The sequence below is a fragment of the Seriola lalandi genome, unplaced genomic scaffold (genome assembly GCF_002814215.2).
Source record: "Seriola lalandi dorsalis isolate HSWRI2012SDOR001 ecotype SW California unplaced genomic scaffold, Sedor1 jcf7180002054920, whole genome shotgun sequence".
Taxonomy (NCBI): domain Eukaryota; kingdom Metazoa; phylum Chordata; class Actinopteri; order Carangiformes; family Carangidae; genus Seriola; species Seriola lalandi.
The window spans coordinates 571,923-591,999 of record NW_019525472.1 but is presented as its reverse complement, the minus strand read 5'-3'; the positions used below and the strand labels follow the sequence as shown (position 1 = coordinate 591,999).

Sequence of the window (20,077 nt, the reverse complement as noted above, 5' to 3'; positions counted from 1 at the left end):
GGTAGTTGAAATGACATTCATAATCAATTTATTAAAGCCATGCAGTGGGGGAAGTATCCAGAAGTACTAATAGCTCAATGTAAAAATATTCCATTAAGTAAAGGTATGAGGGAAAGTATTTAAGCATAATCAGGTAAAAAATTTAGTAAGAACTCATTGCAGAAAAACCTGACTGATACATATAGTTTATTATTACTCATGCTTTCTAATGCAGCTAGGTTTCAGCTTAGTGTAACACAAGACAAGGAAAAGCAGCAAATCCTCACTTTTGATGAGCTGGGATGATTAATTAAATGATTAATCACTCATCAAAGTAGTCAAATATAAATAGTCCAAATAAAACAGATGTTTGCAGTTACGATTTTATATATTGTCAGGTAGTTGAATCTTTCACAATGTATCATATTTTAATAGCTCCTCGTATGTTTTGTATGTAAAAGTCTTCAGTTATAAAGTAACTATTGCTATCAGATAAAGATGGGGTAGAAGTGCAAAGTAGCTTGAAATGGAAATATTCTTCACACATTCTTTCTACTTAACATTTTTAGAGTTAACGAATGAATTTATTTATTTATTTATTTATTTATTTATAATTTTTCTGTCATTAATTTACAGTCATTGTCCAAATGATTTATTGCCATACAACCTCCGGTACAGTAGGTGGCGCTGCGCAACAACATTGGTTTTCAATAATTAAAGAAGAAAAAGAGCCGTCATCGCTTCCGCAACAACCGTTAGTGCAACAACATGGATGTTACAGCTGAAATTAGTCAGGAGGATGGGTTTGCTGGTGAAAGCGGTGCCGCCAAGATAAAAGAGCGACTTGAGAAACGGAATCAGGCCAGAATAGAGGATGCCGAGCGGCGTAAAGAAGAGAAAGAGAGCCAGTCTGTCGCCGAGGAGAAGGACGAGTTTTTCTCCAAGACTTTCAGCAGGGAGCGGGTGTGTATCGAGGAGCTGCTGTCCAGCTGCTCCGGAGCTGACCGAGCCGTGGTGACTCAGAGGCTGGAGGAGGCGACGGTCAAAACCGTGCAGCTCCAAAAGTTTCTGAATGACAGCGTGTTGTTTCTGACGCAGTACGAGCTGAGACAATCCCAGGCAGCTCTCCAGAAACTCCAGACATCCCTTGCGGAGACCAGAGAGACGGCTCTGCCCAAGAAGAAGTTTGCCTTTCGAGCTCGCACTAAAGCTGCAGATAAAGTCTCTGCACCAGTGTCAGACACAGCTCAAGCTGATGTTGCCACATCTGCACCTGCATCTGGTGAAGTGGATGGAGCTGCAGCGTCAGAGCAGTGTGGCTTCTCCAACATGGACAATGAGTTTCTGACCAAAACATCTGAGGAGATCCAGAAAAGAGACGTGCTCTTGACTCACCTGTCCAACTGCAAGGTCCGTCTGGTCGGTTCCCCCAGCACATTGCACCTGAAGCACATCGACAGCTGTGAGATCCTCTGCGGGCCGGTGTCTAGTTCTGTATTTGTTGATCATTGCAGAAACAGTACGCTGAGCTTCCCCTGTCAGCAGCTGCGGACCCACAACACCAAAGACACACAGGTGTATCTGCATGTCACCAGCCGAGCCATCATAGAGGACTGTCATGGAGTGAGTTTCGCCCCGTTTTCCTGGTCTTATCCCACTCTGCAAGAGGACTTTAGTGTGTCTGGCCTAGACCAAGACCGGAACAACTGGACTCAGGTGGATGATTTCAACTGGCTCGCTGCAGGAACACCTTCCCCCAACTGGACTGTCATCCCAGAACCAGACAGGAAAACCAACTGGGATCCTTAACTTTTAAAGCCTTTATTTGTCAAATTAACACCCTTCAAACCAAATGACATGTTGACAGCCTGAATACACATACGTAGTCTTGTCCATAATCTTGAATTTAAGGTGGTTTAATGAATTTTCTTTGAAGTGGCTGCTCTTTTTTTTTATTTGATAAAACTAATAACAGAGAAAAAATGTAACATACATAGCCCACACACACAAATACACACACTCAAGAAGGCAGAGAGCAAAGCGTAAATAAATGCATCATATTTTCTATCTCAGCGCTACAAAAATTACATTTTTGATCCTTAACCGTGTCTGAAGCATGTGTCTAAACACAAGTTTAATTGAGAATACTCTGCACTGGTTGTCATATGCTGCTACTTGTCCATATGGTTACAAAAAAAGGGCACTTTGTATGATAAGGTTTAAGATACATTAATAAATTTAAATAAAAATCCACCTGTCTTATCAGCCTGAATAACTGTGGGGCTTTAGTACTTAGGAGCATCACATCTCCCCTGAGGCAGAGCATCCACACTCTTGCTGAAATTAAACTCAAGCTTTTATTCTTCTGCTCATGATTACACTAGTTCACACAGAGAAAGCCGCTCTCCAACATTAGATTTCATTCCCATTATTCTGTGACATTCAAAAAATTCAAATCAGCCATATTGGAATAGTTAACTAGTGTGAAATTACAGGCTTTCTGGTAGAGCCAAGTTGATATTACTTTATTCCAGAGATATATGTATAATGTAGTGTGTTAGAAACCATTTATTAAAACTGTACTAAAATATTTGAGTGTTTTTCAAGCCTTTTCATTAAAAAATGCCACTTTTTAGACAACACAGTAATACTGCTACCATGTGGTTATAGATGGAGACTGTAAGTTGGATTTGTTTAACATGTCTATGTGGTGTTAAGGAAAAGAAAGGAAGAAAAGAATGTGGATAGTTTGTTGGACAGGAACTTTTTGGTCCACACTGAAGAAATTTGGCTGCACCACATAACTGAAACCAACACAAAAGAAGCAATTGAAGACAGGCATCAACAAAAAAAACCTAATAATTTTAAAGAGTTACAAAGAATCATTAGAAATACAGAACAGTGAGGGGTTGGCTGTAAGATACAGTGAAAGAGGCATAAGGAGGCTCAGCAGTCAGTATTTTAATTGCATTTGGAAGGAAACACAATGGTACAACTGTTGCAGTAAGCGACTCTGCACCTCTCATGTCCAGTCACAGTGGCGTTTGAAGGAGTCAGAATGGAAGCCGTTCAGGCACAGGCCTAGCTTTGGTCAGCACAAGTATCTGGCTCATGTTTGTGCAGACACTGTTGATTATAACTGCCAGGATAGAAAGTGATAATAAGTTAATTAAAGAGAGAGAGAGCGTAATTCACTTAAATTAATTAGCTTGCAAGATGACGTTTTCTACAACTATCCTTTGTCCATATTTATTAATGTGTGACCACATGTTTTATTCATCCAGTTTTAAGCGTTTTTGTGTGGTTATAATTTTATTATTCACATAAAGAGTCATACTAGAGGGGATGAAAGATTTCTGTGAATGGGTTACTGGGGCTTTCTCAACTGAGTCAATTTGCTCCACTGTGAAGACATCCGGTTTGTGCTGAACTTGAGGACCTCTACCTGTGAGTGAGTACGCGCCATTATTAGCTCCTCTTCCATGTCCATGGTCTTTGCAGCCCTCACCTGATGCCATTACAGCTCCTGGTGTGTTCGATCAAGGCGACTGTGACCACGTGAAACTTCAAACCAATTATTGCCCCTGGCAGCGGCTTACGATCGGGCTCATCTTGTGTAGAGGGATTTCTGTAAATTGGATCAGGCTGCTTACAGGGGCTTAGCATGACGTACTGCAACTTTGAGTTTAATCATGAGGATCCTCGGCAATCCTCCACCTCTCAGAGAGAACGGAACATCACGATTAGCCTCACCTGTGTGTTAAGGAAGGAAAACTGGTAAAAGTTGTGGAAAATAAAGTTTTATGTAATTTGAAGTTTCTGTCACAATGGGAGAGGAGATAGCTTTGAAGAAATAACACTCCTGTGTTCCTCCGGGGTCCTCCTGGGTTCTTCATCTCTACTTCTTTGCTGTGGGATGGATTACCGCCTGAGCTGATTCTTCTGCCCTGTTGGACCAGCCAGAGGAGACCCTGATAACACAGAGACAGGGAAACTAGGACTGCAGGCCGGCACCTTAGAGAGCATTTTTTCTAAACTAAGGGGCAAACTCTGGAAATCTTGGAGGTCCTGCTGATCCAGATCATCATTTGACTCTCTTCATTCTTTACAGACAAGGACACATCTCGGATTGAACAATGGCTTTGATGCTGGTCAAGTTTGATCTGAAAAAGCGAGTGAAGCTCGCTCAGACGGTCTGGTTCATGTACTGGTTCGCTGTAATGGCCGGCGTGCTGGTGTTCAGCATGGGTCTGTTCTTTAAGATCGAGCTGCGAAAGCGCTCAGAACTTATGGACAACAACGAGAGCCACCTCTTGCCCAACCTGCTTATATTCATGGGTCTAATAGCTTGTGGCATCAACGCTTTTGGAGGCAAAGTCTGCTACGACTCATTGGACCCTACCAAGTTTGCAAAGTGGAAGCCCATGTTGAAGATCTTCTTGGGGTTCTGCGTGGGGTTCAACGTCCTGCTGCTCCTCACCGCCCTGATGTGTTTTGTGATGAGGATCCCTCTGCAGTTCACCCTGGCTGAGGGACTGAGGAACGGCATGAGGTACTACAAGGACACGGACACACCGGGACGCTGCTACATGAAGAGGACCCTGGACCTGATGCAGATGGAGTTTCGTTGCTGCGGGAATGACAACTACAGAGACTGGTTTGAGATTCAGTGGGTTAGCAACCGCTACCTTGACTTCAGCGCAAAGGAAGTCAAAGAGTAAGTGACAAAGATAAAAATCTAAATCCTTCATGATAATCTGTAAAAGTTAGAGAAGAAGCGACAGAGAAATTACTCTTTTTGGTTTTAAGAAATTGTCATTGACCCTGGGTATCAAGGTGGAGGCTGTTGAGGTGGGGTGCCTCTATACAAAGTTAGATTTCAGTAAAAGTGGATTTGAGGTGAAGGCTGGTCAGAGCAGGTGTATTATTCACTTTCGTCTTCTAAGGATTATCACCACAGAAATGGTGACAGCATCAGGTAGCAATGGGGACGGGGCATCGGGGGCTGGGAGGGTGGAAGAGGTTACTAGGCAGTTTTATGGATAAAGTCAAGAGGAGGGGCTTGGGGTGATTAGTTACAGAAAAAGATATATAGGTCAAAAAGGCAAGAGTTGGATTAAAAGTACATTGTTTCATTTCAGTGATCTGTCGCCTCTTTGTGACAACCTTTTTATGTCTATATTGATTTTTGGGCCACAAGTACCTCTTTGCTTTGTTAGGGTAATTGTGAAGAGGATGGTTTTGAGAGTTGGCACATAATTAGTGTTTAATCTCCAGGATTACAGCTCCATGCCCTTCAGGAATCAGTGTCCTGTCCAATCAGCAGAGGACCTGGCAACACTCCAGAGATAGCACCGTCCAAGAAAACAATCTGTATCTAGGATTTTAAAATCGGCATAAACAGTGATTGGGGAGGTGATTGGTGAAAACTCTTGCGATGCCATTACAGGCCTCTGGTAATGGCTCATTTTGAAGTTTCAAAGAGTAACAAGCCCTTGGGGCTTTCTTTTTAACCCAACCTTTTCAAATCCTAATTGAAATATCCTTACTGAAATATCACTACTGCTGTCCTTCCAATGGATAATACACTGATTAGTATTCAGATCTTTCCTGTAGAAAGTAGTATTTTCTGTATGTTCTGTATTGACCAGCCAAAGTGTTATCTGGGACATTTTTTGGAGGTTAATTAGGTGTTGATGTTTCTAGAAATCACTGATCCATATCTGCCCCTCTCACGTCTTTGTGATCCAATCACACTTGTCTTTCCACTGACCTACAACTATCAATCACGGCTGAGATCTGCTCTTCAGATTGAGCACAGACTCAAATATGCTAATTTGGGTACCATTATCAGCCTGAAACGCGTATTTACATTGAAATGTTTGGAAAAAAGATCAAACCCTTTAAGTAAAATGGGATTTTACATTTGTCATGCTGTGTGATACGTATAGGCCTTCGTAATAGAGACTTTACCCATAAGCAAAATGACTGATGCTTTGCTGAAATATTCTGCAAACTGTTGATGCTTGATTGTACTTAAGTGACAGTGTTGTTCAGGCTCCACGCGTGGCAAACACAATATCAACCACTTCATCAGTTCTACAGTAATACTGTCATTGTGACTCTGTACTGTTCGATTTTTGCTAAACTTGACCAGGTGTCGATCCAAGGTTGTTTATTGTTGTAGTAGGAATATGTAGTGTTTTATTGGATTGTATTATATAGTTAAGTACAACACCACTTACTATGGCTTCAAAGGGTTTTATCCAATAACTGAGAAGATAAGATGTGCAGAATTCTGCAAAATCACACATTTTATTTGGTTATTTCTGGTAGAAAATAAGTCTAACCTGGACTTGCTATTTATACTTCATGCTCCTCTAAGACCTCTAATCTCACCGCACTGTCACCTCCAACCCATCATAACATGACATGAACTTGACACTTTGCCTGATTCTTCTTAGCCGCATTGGGAGCAACGTGGATGGCCAGTACCTGATGGATGGAGTCCCGTTCAGCTGCTGTAACCCCAGCTCCCCAAGACCCTGCATCCAGTTCCAGATGACCAACAACTCTGCCCATTACAGCTACGACCACTACACCGAGGAGCTCAACGTGTGGAAGCGCGGCTGCAGTGACGCCCTGCTGTCCTACTATGGAGGCATGATGAACACCATCGGAGCCCTGGTGGTGCTGATCACCATGCTGGAGGTCAGAGCCACAGATGCACGGACACAGATCGAGAAATATTGCAAACAGATAGTTAAAGAATAGTTTTACTCCACCACGTTAAGTTTCAGTAGAACACCTACATCATCACTTTGCTTTGTTTGGGATTGTATCATCCACAGGAAATAGTCCCATATAATGCCAGAGAAAAGACCAGGGAAGCTCTTTATCCGAGGTGGGGCAGTTAACCAGAGGTACATTTGCCAAACCAACCAGTTAGTCTTCAACCTCAAAGTCTTTTCTCTTGCCAGACTGAAAAATACTGCTTGAAAACACTTCCAGCAAAGCATAAATCTCACCTTTGTTCTGCTTCTCCTAGTAAGTTTTCTTGTTGCATCTCTTTTGTTTCATTGTGGTGCACCAAGCCACAATGAGCCACTAGCAGATGGTGAAAAACACTGACTGGTGCTTGATTGTTGGGGAGAATTTCAGTTTTTGTGAGTGTTTCTTTTATTTTTTTTTATCCCAATTGTCACAACGGGCAACAATGAGCCAGTTCTACACTTGAAATGAACACAAAGTTAAAATTGTGCTTCAATGGAAGTGTTTTCAAACAATATTCTTCGGTTTTTACAAGCGAAAATACAGAAAAGATGAGGACTAACTGGTTGTTTTGGAAAATATACATCTTGTTAACTTCTCCAGCTCCGTTAAAGTGCGCTGCACATCCTTTTCCCTCAGCTTTTCTATGGGACCATCTGCTACTGTTTCCAATATAGGGAATGAGACAGTACCACCACTTTACTATAAAATGTTACATTAAAAGTTTATGTTTTAAGAAATATAAGACACATAAAATGCTTTAAATAACCATTTTTATAATAGGGTTTATGCATGAACAGAATGACCCATGAATAGAAGCAGGTTGAGCAAGAAGTGTGTTTTCGTTGTTGTCCAAAAGTTAAAAGCACTTTCACAGATCGATCGCAAATAACCTTGAAATATGTCATTTCTTTGATATAAAAAGTTTATCTGCTAGACACAAGATGTCTCCTACTTCACTGAAAAGTCAGTTCTCTGTGTACGTGCACTGGAGATTTCAAGTTTTCACATCACTCATGTCTGTTACATAATGGCTTTCAAACTAATTATGATGTCACAAAATCATACGTACGACCCTTAAATTCAGATTTAAGATGAGATGGAAACTTTCCTCCCTTCAGCAGATGAAAGTGGAAACAGCCTTCTGGTGTCTGCACACACGTCAGCGAAGTGAAGTAACAAAAAGCAAAGCACATTTTTGAGTGGAAGGGGACTGTAATGATTCAGTGAACTGTTTAGTGGTTTCGGGCTCAGTAAAGTTGTTGTTGAGGACTTTAATGGCTGAGTGGCGAGAAGTGAGGTGAAGAGCCTGTGTATAAACACGCAAAGCCTTGACCCAGTTGGCATGTCCGTCGTCTATCACCTCCTCCTTCTTCTTCTTCTTCCCTCCTTTCCACACTCCACCCCCCAGTGTTATCTATATCCACTTACGGCATCTCTTTCCCAAACAACTCTATCCTCTTTACCTAAATATCGCCCCTCCTGCCCTACTGTCAGGTTAACCTGCGCCACCTTTGGAATGTATGGGTGTGCAGCTTATCAACAGTATCTTACCTGCTACTTTCTACGCAAAGTCCTAATCCTGTAGCAGCCAAATGGCCTCTCTCCTCTCCAGCTCTCTCCTCAGCCTCCACTACCAACATCTGCCCACCTTGTCACAGCACAAACATGCAAGGTTAAATCCTCCAACTCTGTGATAGCAGTGACGACCTCAGTGGTTCGAGTTCCTGCATCACCTCAAGCAAGCAGACAGTAAATAGCATCGTTTGGATAATGCCTCTATCCCAGAAATCCTGCCGACCAACCCTTGTTCTAAAAACTTGGATTTACATGGAAGCTGATCAGACGCACAGTTTAAGAGGAGTTATGCAAGCGTCCTGATGCTGACACAGATAGTGGGCTCAGGGACGCAACAAGGACAGACCCACTTCCGAGAGCTTGATCTCCTGATCTGCAGTCACCTTTCATAGTAACTGACTTCTTAACTTTCCTAGTGGGAGGGTGGGCCTTTAGACTTTAAGTTACTTCAAGAATTACAAGATATATGTATTTTTTTCATATATATATATATATATATATATATATATATATATACACACACATATATATATAGTGTATATTGTCTTCTTTTTGTTCCTGATCACTCTTATATCACACACTTTCACACATGCATATAAACAAACACAATATATTAACTGATAACCTATTTTGTTTGTTCTCTTGCTGTTGTCTGCTCGTGTTGTTGCTCATATATCATGTGTAATTTATGTCATCTCTTTGTGTTATGTCATATAACTACAGAGATATTTTAAGGATATTCAAAATAGGGCTGCAACTAACAATTATTTTCATTATCTGCCAATTATTTCCATAATTTACTGATTAATCATTTTATCTATAAGCCATAGAAAATTGTGAAAAATCACCATTAAAATTTCATCAGTCCAAAATCAAAAGATATTCAATTTACTATGATGTAAGACGAGGTAACCACCTTCTTCGATTCTTACACTGGACAAATTGGAAGTGTAATATTTTGGGTGTTTTTGCATGAAAAGTGAATTGATTCATCTTTTTTTTCCCCCAGTTAATCATGGTACTTTTAACTCAGAATATTTATTAGTTATAATGATGATGATAAATCAGATTTTCATCTACTTATACTTTGCAAAAGCAAATCTTGAAGACAGTTTGTTCTTTTCATGAAACAACATTTGAGTCAGTTAAATGGAGTTGAGTGAGTTTGTTTATGTGAAGTTATATCTGTTATACGTGTTCCAGTTTGGGGCCCAGTCAATGTGTTTTGCCCTCTAATGACATAGTGGGGTTTTGGCCTGAGGGCCCAGGTTTGGGGTTTTTCTGATACGTGCTCCTGTCCTTTGCAGATCGCGGTGACTATCGGCCTGCAGTACGTCGACAGCTCCCTGTCCACCCTGGCTAACCCGGAGGACCCGGAGAGTGAGAGCGAGGGCTGGATCCTGGAGAAGACAGTGAAGGAGACGTTCACCGACATCATGGACAAAATGAAGGCTATGGGCAAAGGCAGCAAGGTGGAGGAGGGGGGCGAGGTAGCAGTTGCGACAGTGAGCTGAGCTAACCCCTCCTGCAAAAACTGACACCACTCCCACCTGAAGGAGGAGAGGAAGGGGACTTGTGAGATTACTACTTTTTTCTACCAACATTTATTATGTAGACGCTACCCGCAAACACATATTTGGCTATGGACTCCTTTTAAACAGACTCCTTACAAATGGACTCCTTGCATAAATAACACTGTATATTCAGACATAGAGAGAGATTATGAGTAGAATGAATTGTTTTGGTTTTTAATTTTGGTTTTCCCCAAACAAACCAGTTCCGACTTTTGAGATCCCCTGCTTCTGTTCCTGATATTCTCTGGATTTGGATACTTTTTTCCAAAAAAAAAAAAAAAAAGTGCAAAATAATAGGTCAAATAAATATGATATCTATTGATAAATGTCAGATGCTTTGCAATCACAAGTAAGTATGAAATTTTTCCTTTGTATTGTTCTCCAGTAGTTTGGTGGGGATGGTGGTTGCCATGCAACCCCCCCTCTCATGAAGCCAGAGGTGCAGATGGATATTTACAGTCTATAGTGTTTTGGCTTGTAGCTGATATTGTATATAGGCAAAGCAAACAAATTAACCTCCCCCCACTCATCACTTTATATACTCCACGCCACCTTTGTCCACAATGAAGACTGGAGCAGCTCCTGAGATGGAGTAAAATTATGAATTGAATGAATCGGTATGAATTATGCATGAATGTTGAGGCGCACCGTCGAAGAGTGAGGCCTGGGCATCAGGAGGTGAGCTCCAGAGAGAAGCAGGGGCAACTCCAAACCTGTGGAGAGCGTCTGAAATTGGCAGCTAAATCTTGGCTCCTGACCCCTGTACTGTAATCTCAGATCCTCTTTGACGTTTCCCTCGTGCATTCAGTATCTGTATATTGACACCTATGTATGTATATTCTATTCTGGGTTGCTGTCTTTGTACATAGTGTAGAAATGATGAAAAAAAATTTAACTTTTTTAAAAAAAATAATGTAATTAAGCTAAAACTTTTATTCAAATCCATGTAAAGTTTTTTTCCATATGATTTTTTTGTGTCTGTGTAGGAACGAGATTGTGTACATGAATAAAGGATTTTAGAGATGTGATTCAACAGTGAAATAATGACGTTGTGTCGTCTTGACCTTGAGTTGAACGGACCTGAGATCAGGAGGCGAGGCATGCAGTGAGTGCCGCAGGGCTCCTGATTAAGTCAATAGGATAAGGGCAATTATGGCATTACTGCTTTCACATGGGCATGGGATGACTCTTCACATGTCCAGTGTAAGGACATGTGTATGTGTGTGTGGTTATACACCTGATGAATTCACAAACATAATAGTACATGTATTTGCGAGAGACTCTCCTAGGTAAGTTTCTCTATTTTTCGTGCCTTAAAGCTTTGACTTTCAAGTAACACATCCTCTGATTCCATATTGACAAATAGCAACGGGTAAGGTAAACTTCATCTATTCTCCTGAAGCACAATCCGCTATAAATCACATCCATCTTAACAGAGATCCACATTGTCTGCAAACCCCAGACACGAGGAATGAGGAGGAATGATATCAAAGCCAGTGTGGCTTAGTTAGAGCAGATGGGGGGAGCTGTGGAGAGTCAGCAGGATCGGTAAAGAGGCCAACGCTGTACGGTATTTTTGTTGGCCCAAAGCACATAACCAGCGCTGAGTAGATAAGAAGTCTAATCGGCTTTAGATTAGCATGAGCCCCTCAGCCAGGTGAGCAGGTGATGTCCTACTGCAGGAATCACGTCACGGAGACAGACACACAGAGAGACAAACAAGAGAAAGTAAAGATCAGAGCAAGATGAAACTGTGATGTTGGGGAACAAGAACAGGCTGACATCATTTTAGAGGTTTTCCACAAAGAGTAATGCGTAATGTGCAAAGACGCTTTACTCAAGTAAAAGTGATAATACCACAATGTAAAAATACTCCATTACAAGTAAAATACTACAGAGCCGTATCAAAAGTAGAAGTACTCATTATGCAGCAGAATGTCTCCTGTCAGTGTTTCATTACTACGTATATTATTATGTGTTTGTTATTATTTACACTTTAACTTGTTGCATTTGTTTTAAAAAAAAAAGACATAAGTGTAACTATTTTATATATCAGCATTTATATATGTATGTATTTACTACTGTTTATAAGTTTGATCTGTAGTTTGATCTGTAAATGTTATAAACTGCTCAAAGTTGTATTTGTTTAAAATTTTAATATTTGAATTTGTTAAGTAAATCATAACTGTAGTTGTCAGATAAATACATTTCCCTCTGAAATGTAGTGAAGTAGTATGAGTATAAAGTAAGAAAAAAAAAAGGAAATACCCAAGTACAAGTAGCTCAAAATAGTACTCAAGAACAATATATCTATAATTATACTTTCCACCACTGGCTACGAGCAGTTTCAGTTGGAGAAAGAAGTTCATGGAACAAGTATTCAAGTCCTTAAGTACCACAATGTAAAAATACCCCATTTGTAAAAGGAAACAAAATGTAGCCCACTTAAAGTATGAAAAAAGTATAAAGTATAAAAGGTGAAAATGCTCATTATGCAGAATGGCTCTTGTTACTACTATAGCGTTATATCATTTGTGATTGATGCATTGATATATAAGCTGCACTTTGATGTTGTAGTTGGTTGAGGTGCAGCTTTTTACTGGCTTATACACTGTTGTCTAATCTATAACAATGCATCATAATATACGTAATAGCTGACCGTGGCTTTTGTATATATGTTTTATATCTATAAAGTAACTACAGTTGTCAGATCATGCAGCAAAAACTGCTGTAATATTTCCCTGAAATGTATTGGAGAAGTATAACGTGGCATACTTAAGTACAGTACTTCACTGTAAGTTACTACATTAGTTACTAGTTACTAGGTTTCAATACCAGTTTGGATTCTGGTAGTCATAGTCCCACACTTACACAAGTTTCTATTCATACTGGAGCCTCTGCAGCGCAACTGAGATATACATTTATACAGCTGTAAAAGTATCTAACTTTAAAATACATGATTAATCAAATAACATTTGGTATTCTTCCCCAACAGTCCCAACTCACAAAAAGACGACATATAGCTGCTGCCATAGAGAGAAAGACAAATAAGCAGCATCCTGTGAGTCCTGCGTTTTCTGCTGCTCTCTGCTGGTGGCTGCAGGAAACAAACTGAGACTAAATCAAACTGCATGTGTGTGAATCGAATTCATTACAGATCTCCAACAGTTATCTTATATTTACTTAGGTTCCCTGCTGATTCACTTCATTTTTGAAGTTGGGTTTCACCACCACTCCCTGTGTTCTGCTCATTGCTTACAGCCAGATTTGCTACTGTGCCTCTTCAGATTTCATTTATTTTGGCATCTTCTGTGTCTTTGGCAAATTTGGTGTCATGCGTCAACAGTCTGGACCACCGACATGCTCTGAATCTGAACAGCCTCAGTTACATTAAGAGTCCACTAGAGGGTGTCTTTCCATCAGTGATAATGTAACAGGGGTGTCCTCCCCACTGCTGGGAAAGCTTAAGGCTGAATGGTCATAAAAAAGAAACACATTGCAATAAATCCCTTCATATGTCATGATGTAAACAAACCAATAAGATCCATTTCACTGACTCTGATGATGGGAGGAGGCCTTAGACAGAACCTCACTTTCAATGGTAGAATCCTCCCTTCACACATTTTGGATTAAGACTAGAGGAAATAATAATAACGTTCATAAATCATTCATTTATAAATTGTTCAGTTTATAACACATCAGAAAAGAATGAAAAATAACCATCATATCTTTCCGGAGCCCCTTCAGTCTGATTGTTTAGCCCAAAAAAAACATCCACATTCAATTTTTAATGATACAAAACATGCATGATGCACTGAAGATAACGATTACTATTATTGTTTGTTAACTCCTATTGCATGAGTTTTCATCTAGGTGAATGAACAGTCTCACAAAACATTGTCACAACATAAAAGATCTTAACTACCAAAAAAACCATCAAATTAACATTCGGACTGCAGCTAACAATTATCTTTTTTAAAATGTTTTCATTATGTTTTGATCATCGTTTAGTCTATGAAAATGGTTGCTCATTCATTTTCTATGGATCAACTAATAGATGAATCGACCACTTGCTCTAAAAATGACCATCACAAGTTTCCAGAGCCCAATGTTCTGTCTTCGCATTACTTGTTTTCTACAACCAACAGTTCAAACCCCCCAAATACTATGTGTGTTTAAAATGATCTAAGATGATCTAAGATGCAAATCCTCGCATTTGAAAAGAGGAAAAAACTGAATCTTTGGCTTTTAGGCTTAAAAAATGACTTTGACAATTACTCGATTGTCAAATTTGTTGTCAGGAGTTTCCAGAGCCCATTAAAAACCAGATATACCCCTTAATATGTCATTTAAAATGATTTAAAACAGAGAAAAGCAACATTTGAGAAACAAGACCCAGAGAATGGTTGGTATTTTACTTGCTAATTGTTCCAGACAACCAATTGATTATAAAAATTGTTGTTGATTAATCATCCGTTGATCGACAAATTGATTAATCACATAATTGTTTATGCATATAAGTAGATTTCTGAATCTGTATGGGTAAATAGACACATGAATGGAGTACATTGATTAAAAAACAGCAATGCATCCAGAATGTGACAAATGTCTATTAATTATGCATGAAGTAACTGCACTAATGAATATATGCAACATTTGAGGAGTTAATAAATTATGAAGAGTGATAATGAACATGCAAGGTGTGATGCCTTTGCAGTGAATGGATAAATGACAAGTGTACTAATATTAACTGAGGTTACTGGTTGACCTGGAGGTTCCAGCCAAAGGTCAGGGACACCACTGCGTATCACATCTCACTTTACACTTCACTATGGGCTGAATAAATATGGCAGACAGAAAGAAAAGCAGAGACAGAGGCAGAGAGAGAGAGAGAGAGGCCCGTGACTGGTAGATGTGTGGCCTGCTCAGAGGGGCATTGTTGGAGCTATGAGAGGACAATGCACTGCCCCCGCCCTGAATACTCGCCATACCAGCTGACCAGCCATTACCAACACTGCTGCCCCGTTACAATTCCTGCTGCTCAGACACACACACACACACACACACACACACACACATGCGCACACACACGCTGCATCCCACCCAGCCTCAATCATAACTTTACTCTTACAAGGCGAAAACACTCTTGTGTATAACAGTGGACAGAGGAGAGAAACCAGGTGGGAGGTCACCGGTGCCTGACAAAAGGCTTAAGTCAAGGCATGCATGGGCACACATATTGTCTCGCCTCTGTGTGTGTGTGTGTGTGTGTGTGTGTGTGTGTATGTGTGTGTGTGTGTGTGTGTGTGTGCACAAGTGTGTGTGATTTACAGCAAGTTAACTTTAGATCCTAGCACCTATCTGTTCCTTCAGCAATAACATTTCTCCTCCCCGAGCAGCAGCCACCCAGAGAGGACAAATGCACACCTCACACCGTCTTATTATTTCAGGATCCCTGACAAAAGTCTTCAAAGTGGAGGGTGTGAACAGAGGAAGGGGGTTGTGTGAAAGGCTGCAAGAGGCAGTGATGGGAGAAGTATTCAGAACATTTACTAAAGTAAAAGTAGCAATACCAGACTATTAGACACTCAAGTACAGGAACATCATATCATGTGTACGCAGCATGTCAGTGTTGTAGCTGGTCATGGTGGAACCAATTTTAACTTCATTATCTTTTGGGTGATTTAATTTACTGAAATGATAGTATGATTAAGAAGCACAAAACTAAGCATCAATAATTTTCATAATAAATAATTTATGTGATTCATCAAGATTGATCTGATTCAAGCGTCACCAGTGCGACTATTTCCAGCTTTTCTCTGTTTTATACCATCTCTCCTACACCACACACACACACACACACACACACACACACACCTATTTGCAATCGTTTTGGTCCCTTTATGATTGTTTTGTGTTACATTTTGAATCTTTTGCTCGTCTCTGTGGTCATTTTGAATCATTTCTCATCACTGTCGTAGCTTTGCCTCTCTTTGAGATTGTTTTGCACCAGTTTGTGGCCATGTTGTTTCTTTAAACTGAGCTCTCCGACTTCCAAACAAGAATTATTAACAGTCACTTCATACAGAAGCTCAGGACCAGGGGTCTGAGAGGTCAGGGGGCCCCTGGCCTCTGTATGAAGTGACTGTTAATAATTCTTGTTTTAAAGTCATAAACCTCGGTGCCCGGCAGGTCCGTTCAATAATACATAAATGTAGTGGTGTAAAAAAGTACAATATTTCCTCAGTACTTAAAAATTGCAGGCTACTTAAGCACAGCACTTGGTGGCACATGTACACACACACACACACACACACACACACACACACACACACACACACACACACACACACACACACACTTCACAGGATAAGTGATGGACAGTGACTTTTGCAGAACAGGTGTACATACCTATGCAGAGCTGTTATATTGTTTTACCGTGGGTGTGGGGTGTGTGCGTGCTCGTGTGTGAGCACCCAAGAGATAGAGAGAGAGAGACTAGGCGGGGGCAATGAGGGGCTGCTGAGGGGACGAGCACGAGCCTCCTCCCCTCTGACAGCGGCTACGCGCAGCGCGCTCCCAGCAGCCCACTCGTGCTGCTGCTATACTGTAATCATATGATTGGGAGTCGATCCCCGCTGCAGAATACCGACACACTGGGCGGACACAAGCGGAGGAGCCGGGGCGGATGAGACTATCAGATGGTACATTTGTAGCTGCTGAAGAAGTGCGTGGAGTCCGTGAAAGTGTCGCCTGAAGTGTCAAACAGAGTCAAACTCCCCCCGAAAAGGAACTTTTTTGAAAGTCTGGAGAGAGTCGGACTGAGGGGGGCGTTTGGAAGAAGAGAGGACTCTCAAACGAAACGTTAACCGAAGGACAGTCGATTTAACCGGAGCTGAGATTTGAGTTTTATCCGCCTGCTACAGAGGCGGTCAGCGGGTCGGTGGAAACCCCTGGGGTCCTCGCGTTGCTTTTCTCGGGGCGTGTGTGTGTTTTTTAAAAAGAAATCTCCCATAAGTTTTTCGACTTAGCTAGGTCACTTTACTATTGAATCAAAAGCCATGGTCGGGGAGACAGAGGTGAAGGAGAGACCCAAGTCCAACCCGGACTATCTAATGCAGCTGATGAACGACAGGAAGGTGATGAGCTCCCTGCCCAACTTCAGCGGCATCTTCACGCATCTGGAGCGGCTGCTGGATGAAGGTAACGCGCCCCCCCCCTTCACCACCACACCTTTACAACTTGTCACACTACAGAGGAAACGAGTCCACCTCTTCCTTGGCTGGACACACCGAGTTTCACCGTGTTAATCAAAATGATTGTTATTGACTCACTTTATTGAATAGGCATTAACTGCAGGTAGTCCTCACTGGCTCCAGGGAAACGTGACAGCAATGTTACCCCAGCCAACTCTGAAAGATGCTAATGATAAATTGTTCCACACTTACACTATTTTAGGGTGCTTTACACTTCATAGACATGTGGCTTATAGATTTCACAATAAAGATACAGAAAATGCTATAAAACTGTATGTGGATAGGATTTGTAAATTGCCTGGAGTCACAGTTTTAATTTGTTGAGAGCAGCAGATGAGCACAGTCTCTGTCACACACACACACACACACACACACACACACACACACACCAAAAGACCTCTCTCTCTATCTGTCTCTCTCTCTTTCTCGCACACACACACACACACACACACACACACACACACACACAGTCAGTTGCTGATGGGAACAAACAGACAGTTGTTAGTCTTTCCCAGTGACCTAATGCGCAGGCTTATGTGAATGCTGCAGCCCATCCCTGAGCAGGAACGAGAGCATGTCACAGTGTAAAATATTTGATTTGAGGCTACTAACAGCCTCCAAAGACACGCTGTCTGCACAGCAGATCAATGCACTTCACTTGTTGATATCTCTCACTTTTTTTCAAGCAGCTTTGAAATAACACTAAAAAGGCGTGAACAGGAATCCCAGAACTGCGTAGTGGCATCATTTATTCATTTTTTAATATGTCACTTGTGCTACAAGCTATCAAGGGCCTCTTGTTGCTACTGTTGTTGCACATCAGGATCACTGAGGTCCAGACTTTGTGCTCTGTGACAAGTCTCATGACGCAGCAAGGTTGTTCTCATACTAGACGACCTCTGCGGCCTGACAAATAGGTCAGCTTAACATCTCTAGTTGTGTTCACATTGAAGACTGAAGGTCGACCATATTCATCCCTCACACATGATAATGTGACACCCACGGTCAGAGTGAAAGGCTTTGTACCATGCCCATTTTCAGCCAGGCTGTATCTTCCGCCTGAGTTATGTGGACGGGGCACTCAGGCATAAGGGCTCTGTACCAAAAAACTTTGTGCAGGGTAATAAGAAAGCCTGCCAGTCACACATTCTGTCACGGTGCATGTTTCTTTGGCCTATATATAAACCTAGGACAGGTTGAAGTGTTAAGATAAGGCCTGTCACAGCTGCCCCCTTTATCTTACTCTCCTTCAAGTCTCTTGTTCTTCTTTCACTTCTCATTTTCCTCCAGCAAGTTGCTCCCTGTTTTAACTCAGAGGCGTGACAGACACACTGCTTGTCTGTGCAGATCTCTGTTGTGTTTGTGTGTGTGTGTGTGTGTGTGTGTGTGTGTGTGTGTGTGTGTGTGTGTGTTTTGGTCTGTAACAGGTCAGAATAGGTTATTAGAGGATCGTCGTTGTCACTGTAGCTGTGTCTGTAATTATAGTTTCCTACTGTAGTTATTATGGTCAGACTTATCACTCTCAGAGCAGGGAGACATGGCTGTCAGCCTGCTTAGGTCAGATGATATTTGTGCCTCAAGGCAGTTATTCTGTCGTGTGTGTGTGTGTGTGTGTGTGTGTGTGTGTGTGTGTGTGTGTGTGTGTGTGCAAGTTCAAACTGGGGGTCTGTGTGCATGTGTTGCGTATGTGTTTGTGTGATGCAGCAGTCAGTTATTATTGTGCTAGCGTGTCATTACAAAGGCATCAGAGGCTAGCATCGGTCATTGAGACAACCCTAAACAAACAGACAGGCAGACATAGTCTCATCTATGATGTTACCTCTGCACCAAACCTAAGCCTTAAATTTGACCTTTTAAGAAATGGATTTCAACACTAAAATTAGTTGATTGTTTGTTTGTTTTAAAATCAAAATAGAAAGCAAATTACAATCATTACTGCTGATAATTACAGATTAATAATGCCTAGTGTATTTCTGTGCTTTCTACAGTTGCAACAATCATTCGAATAGTCGATCACAACCATTTTGATTATCGATTAATTTCATCAAGAATTCAAGCAGTTCTCTGGTTGCTGATTCTTCAGTGTGTGAATATGCTGATTTTCTCTGTTTTAAATTATTGTAAACAGATCATCTTTGGGGTTTGCACTGTTGTAGTTGCACGAAACAAGATGCTTGAAGACATCAACAAGAACTCTGGGAAAATGATGGGAATTATTTGGCATTTTATAGGCCAACTGATAAATGGAGAAAAATGGTCTACAGATTTATCGATAATGAAAATCACTGTTATTTGTGGCTGTAATGTTTTGTCAGTGCTGTTTCTGTATGGTTGTGGAATAACTGCCCTGCAGCAGAAGTTCATAAACACCGGAGGGTAGAGCAGGTCATTGTGACACCCACTAACATGTATGTTCGTCTCTCGCATTATTTACAGAGTGAAAGGGGAACAGTGTGTGTATGTGTGTGTATCTGTGTCAAACACTGTTGGAGAAGGAAATAGAAAGAGAGAAATTTTCAGTAATAGAAGAGGTCTGATTGCAAAGCATTCAGTGGTTAGATTCTACATTGTGGTGCAGAATGCTTGTGCCTGTCTGTCTGACTGCCTGTCTGTCTACTGTCACATTCAGAGCCTCCTGTAACTTTGGTGACAGTGAGTCATCCTCCTTAAAAAAACGGGCGGTCTAAAGAAATGTGAAACTTGTTGTCCCCCTTGGACATGTTCACGGACGTCCTTAGCTTAACTTTTTTTTTTTTTCTTCTCTCTGTCTCGTCTTCCCAAGAAATCGGCAGGGTACGCAAGGACATGTACAACGACACACTGAACGGCGGGATGTTCAACGGGCGGGACATGGAGGAGCTTCCCGAGGCTATCGGCCCCGTGGCTCAGCTGCAGGAGAAGCTCTACGTGCCTGTCAAA

At 41.3% G+C, this 20,077-nt stretch overlaps 3 protein-coding genes across 8 annotated transcripts in view; all 3 read left to right on the top strand.

Moving 5' to 3' along the window:
* The first annotated feature begins 620 nt into the window (after positions 1 to 620).
* Positions 621 to 2,569, top strand: tbcc (tubulin folding cofactor C). Its single transcript, XM_023431325.2, has one exon. It carries the CDS (start codon positions 748 to 750, stop codon positions 1,786 to 1,788), a length of 1,041 nt encoding a protein of 346 aa, XP_023287093.1. The 5' UTR covers positions 621 to 747; the 3' UTR covers positions 1,789 to 2,569.
* Positions 2,570 to 2,692: 123 nt separating this feature from the next.
* Positions 2,693 to 10,930, top strand: prph2a (peripherin 2a (retinal degeneration, slow)). Its single transcript, XM_023431326.2, has 3 exons — positions 2,693 to 4,696; positions 6,444 to 6,690; positions 9,636 to 10,930. Exons 1-3 carry the CDS (start codon positions 4,116 to 4,118, stop codon positions 9,840 to 9,842), a joined length of 1,035 nt encoding a protein of 344 aa, XP_023287094.1. The 5' UTR covers positions 2,693 to 4,115; the 3' UTR covers positions 9,843 to 10,930.
* A 5,565-nt stretch (positions 10,931 to 16,495) lies between these two features.
* The window catches only part of qki2 (QKI, KH domain containing, RNA binding 2), a 16,022-nt gene continuing 12,440 nt past the window's right edge, over positions 16,496 to 20,077 (top strand). For 3 of the 6 annotated variants that reach the window (XM_023431272.2, XM_023431271.2, XM_023431273.2), the window contains exons 1-2: positions 16,497 to 17,105; positions 19,941 to 20,077. The exon at positions 19,941 to 20,077 is cut by the window's right edge and continues 12 nt beyond it. In XM_023431272.2, the coding sequence (XP_023287040.1) occupies positions 16,964 to 17,105; positions 19,941 to 20,077 (279 nt within the window). In that variant the 5' untranslated portion in view covers positions 16,497 to 16,963. Of the gene's footprint in view, positions 17,106 to 19,940 lie in introns of all 6 variants that reach the window. The other 3 variants (XM_023431269.2, XM_023431268.2, XM_023431274.2) reach the window with 2 other exon arrangements.

What these genes read in the sequence shown, in the direction of transcription:
- tbcc (XM_023431325.2), top strand. Translation starts at nt 748, where the DNA reads ATGGATGTTACAGCTGAAATTAGTCAGGAGGATGGGTTTGCTGGTGAA.
- prph2a (XM_023431326.2), top strand. Translation starts at nt 4,116, where the DNA reads ATGGCTTTGATGCTGGTCAAGTTTGATCTGAAAAAGCGAGTGAAGCTC. An exon ending in AGCGCAAAGGAAGTCAAAGA is followed by an intron (nt 4,697 to 6,443) that starts GTAAGTGACAAA and finishes GATTCTTCTTAG; the next exon opens with CCGCATTGGGAGCAACGTGG. An exon ending in TGCTGATCACCATGCTGGAG is followed by an intron (nt 6,691 to 9,635) that starts GTCAGAGCCACA and finishes TGTCCTTTGCAG; the next exon opens with ATCGCGGTGACTATCGGCCT.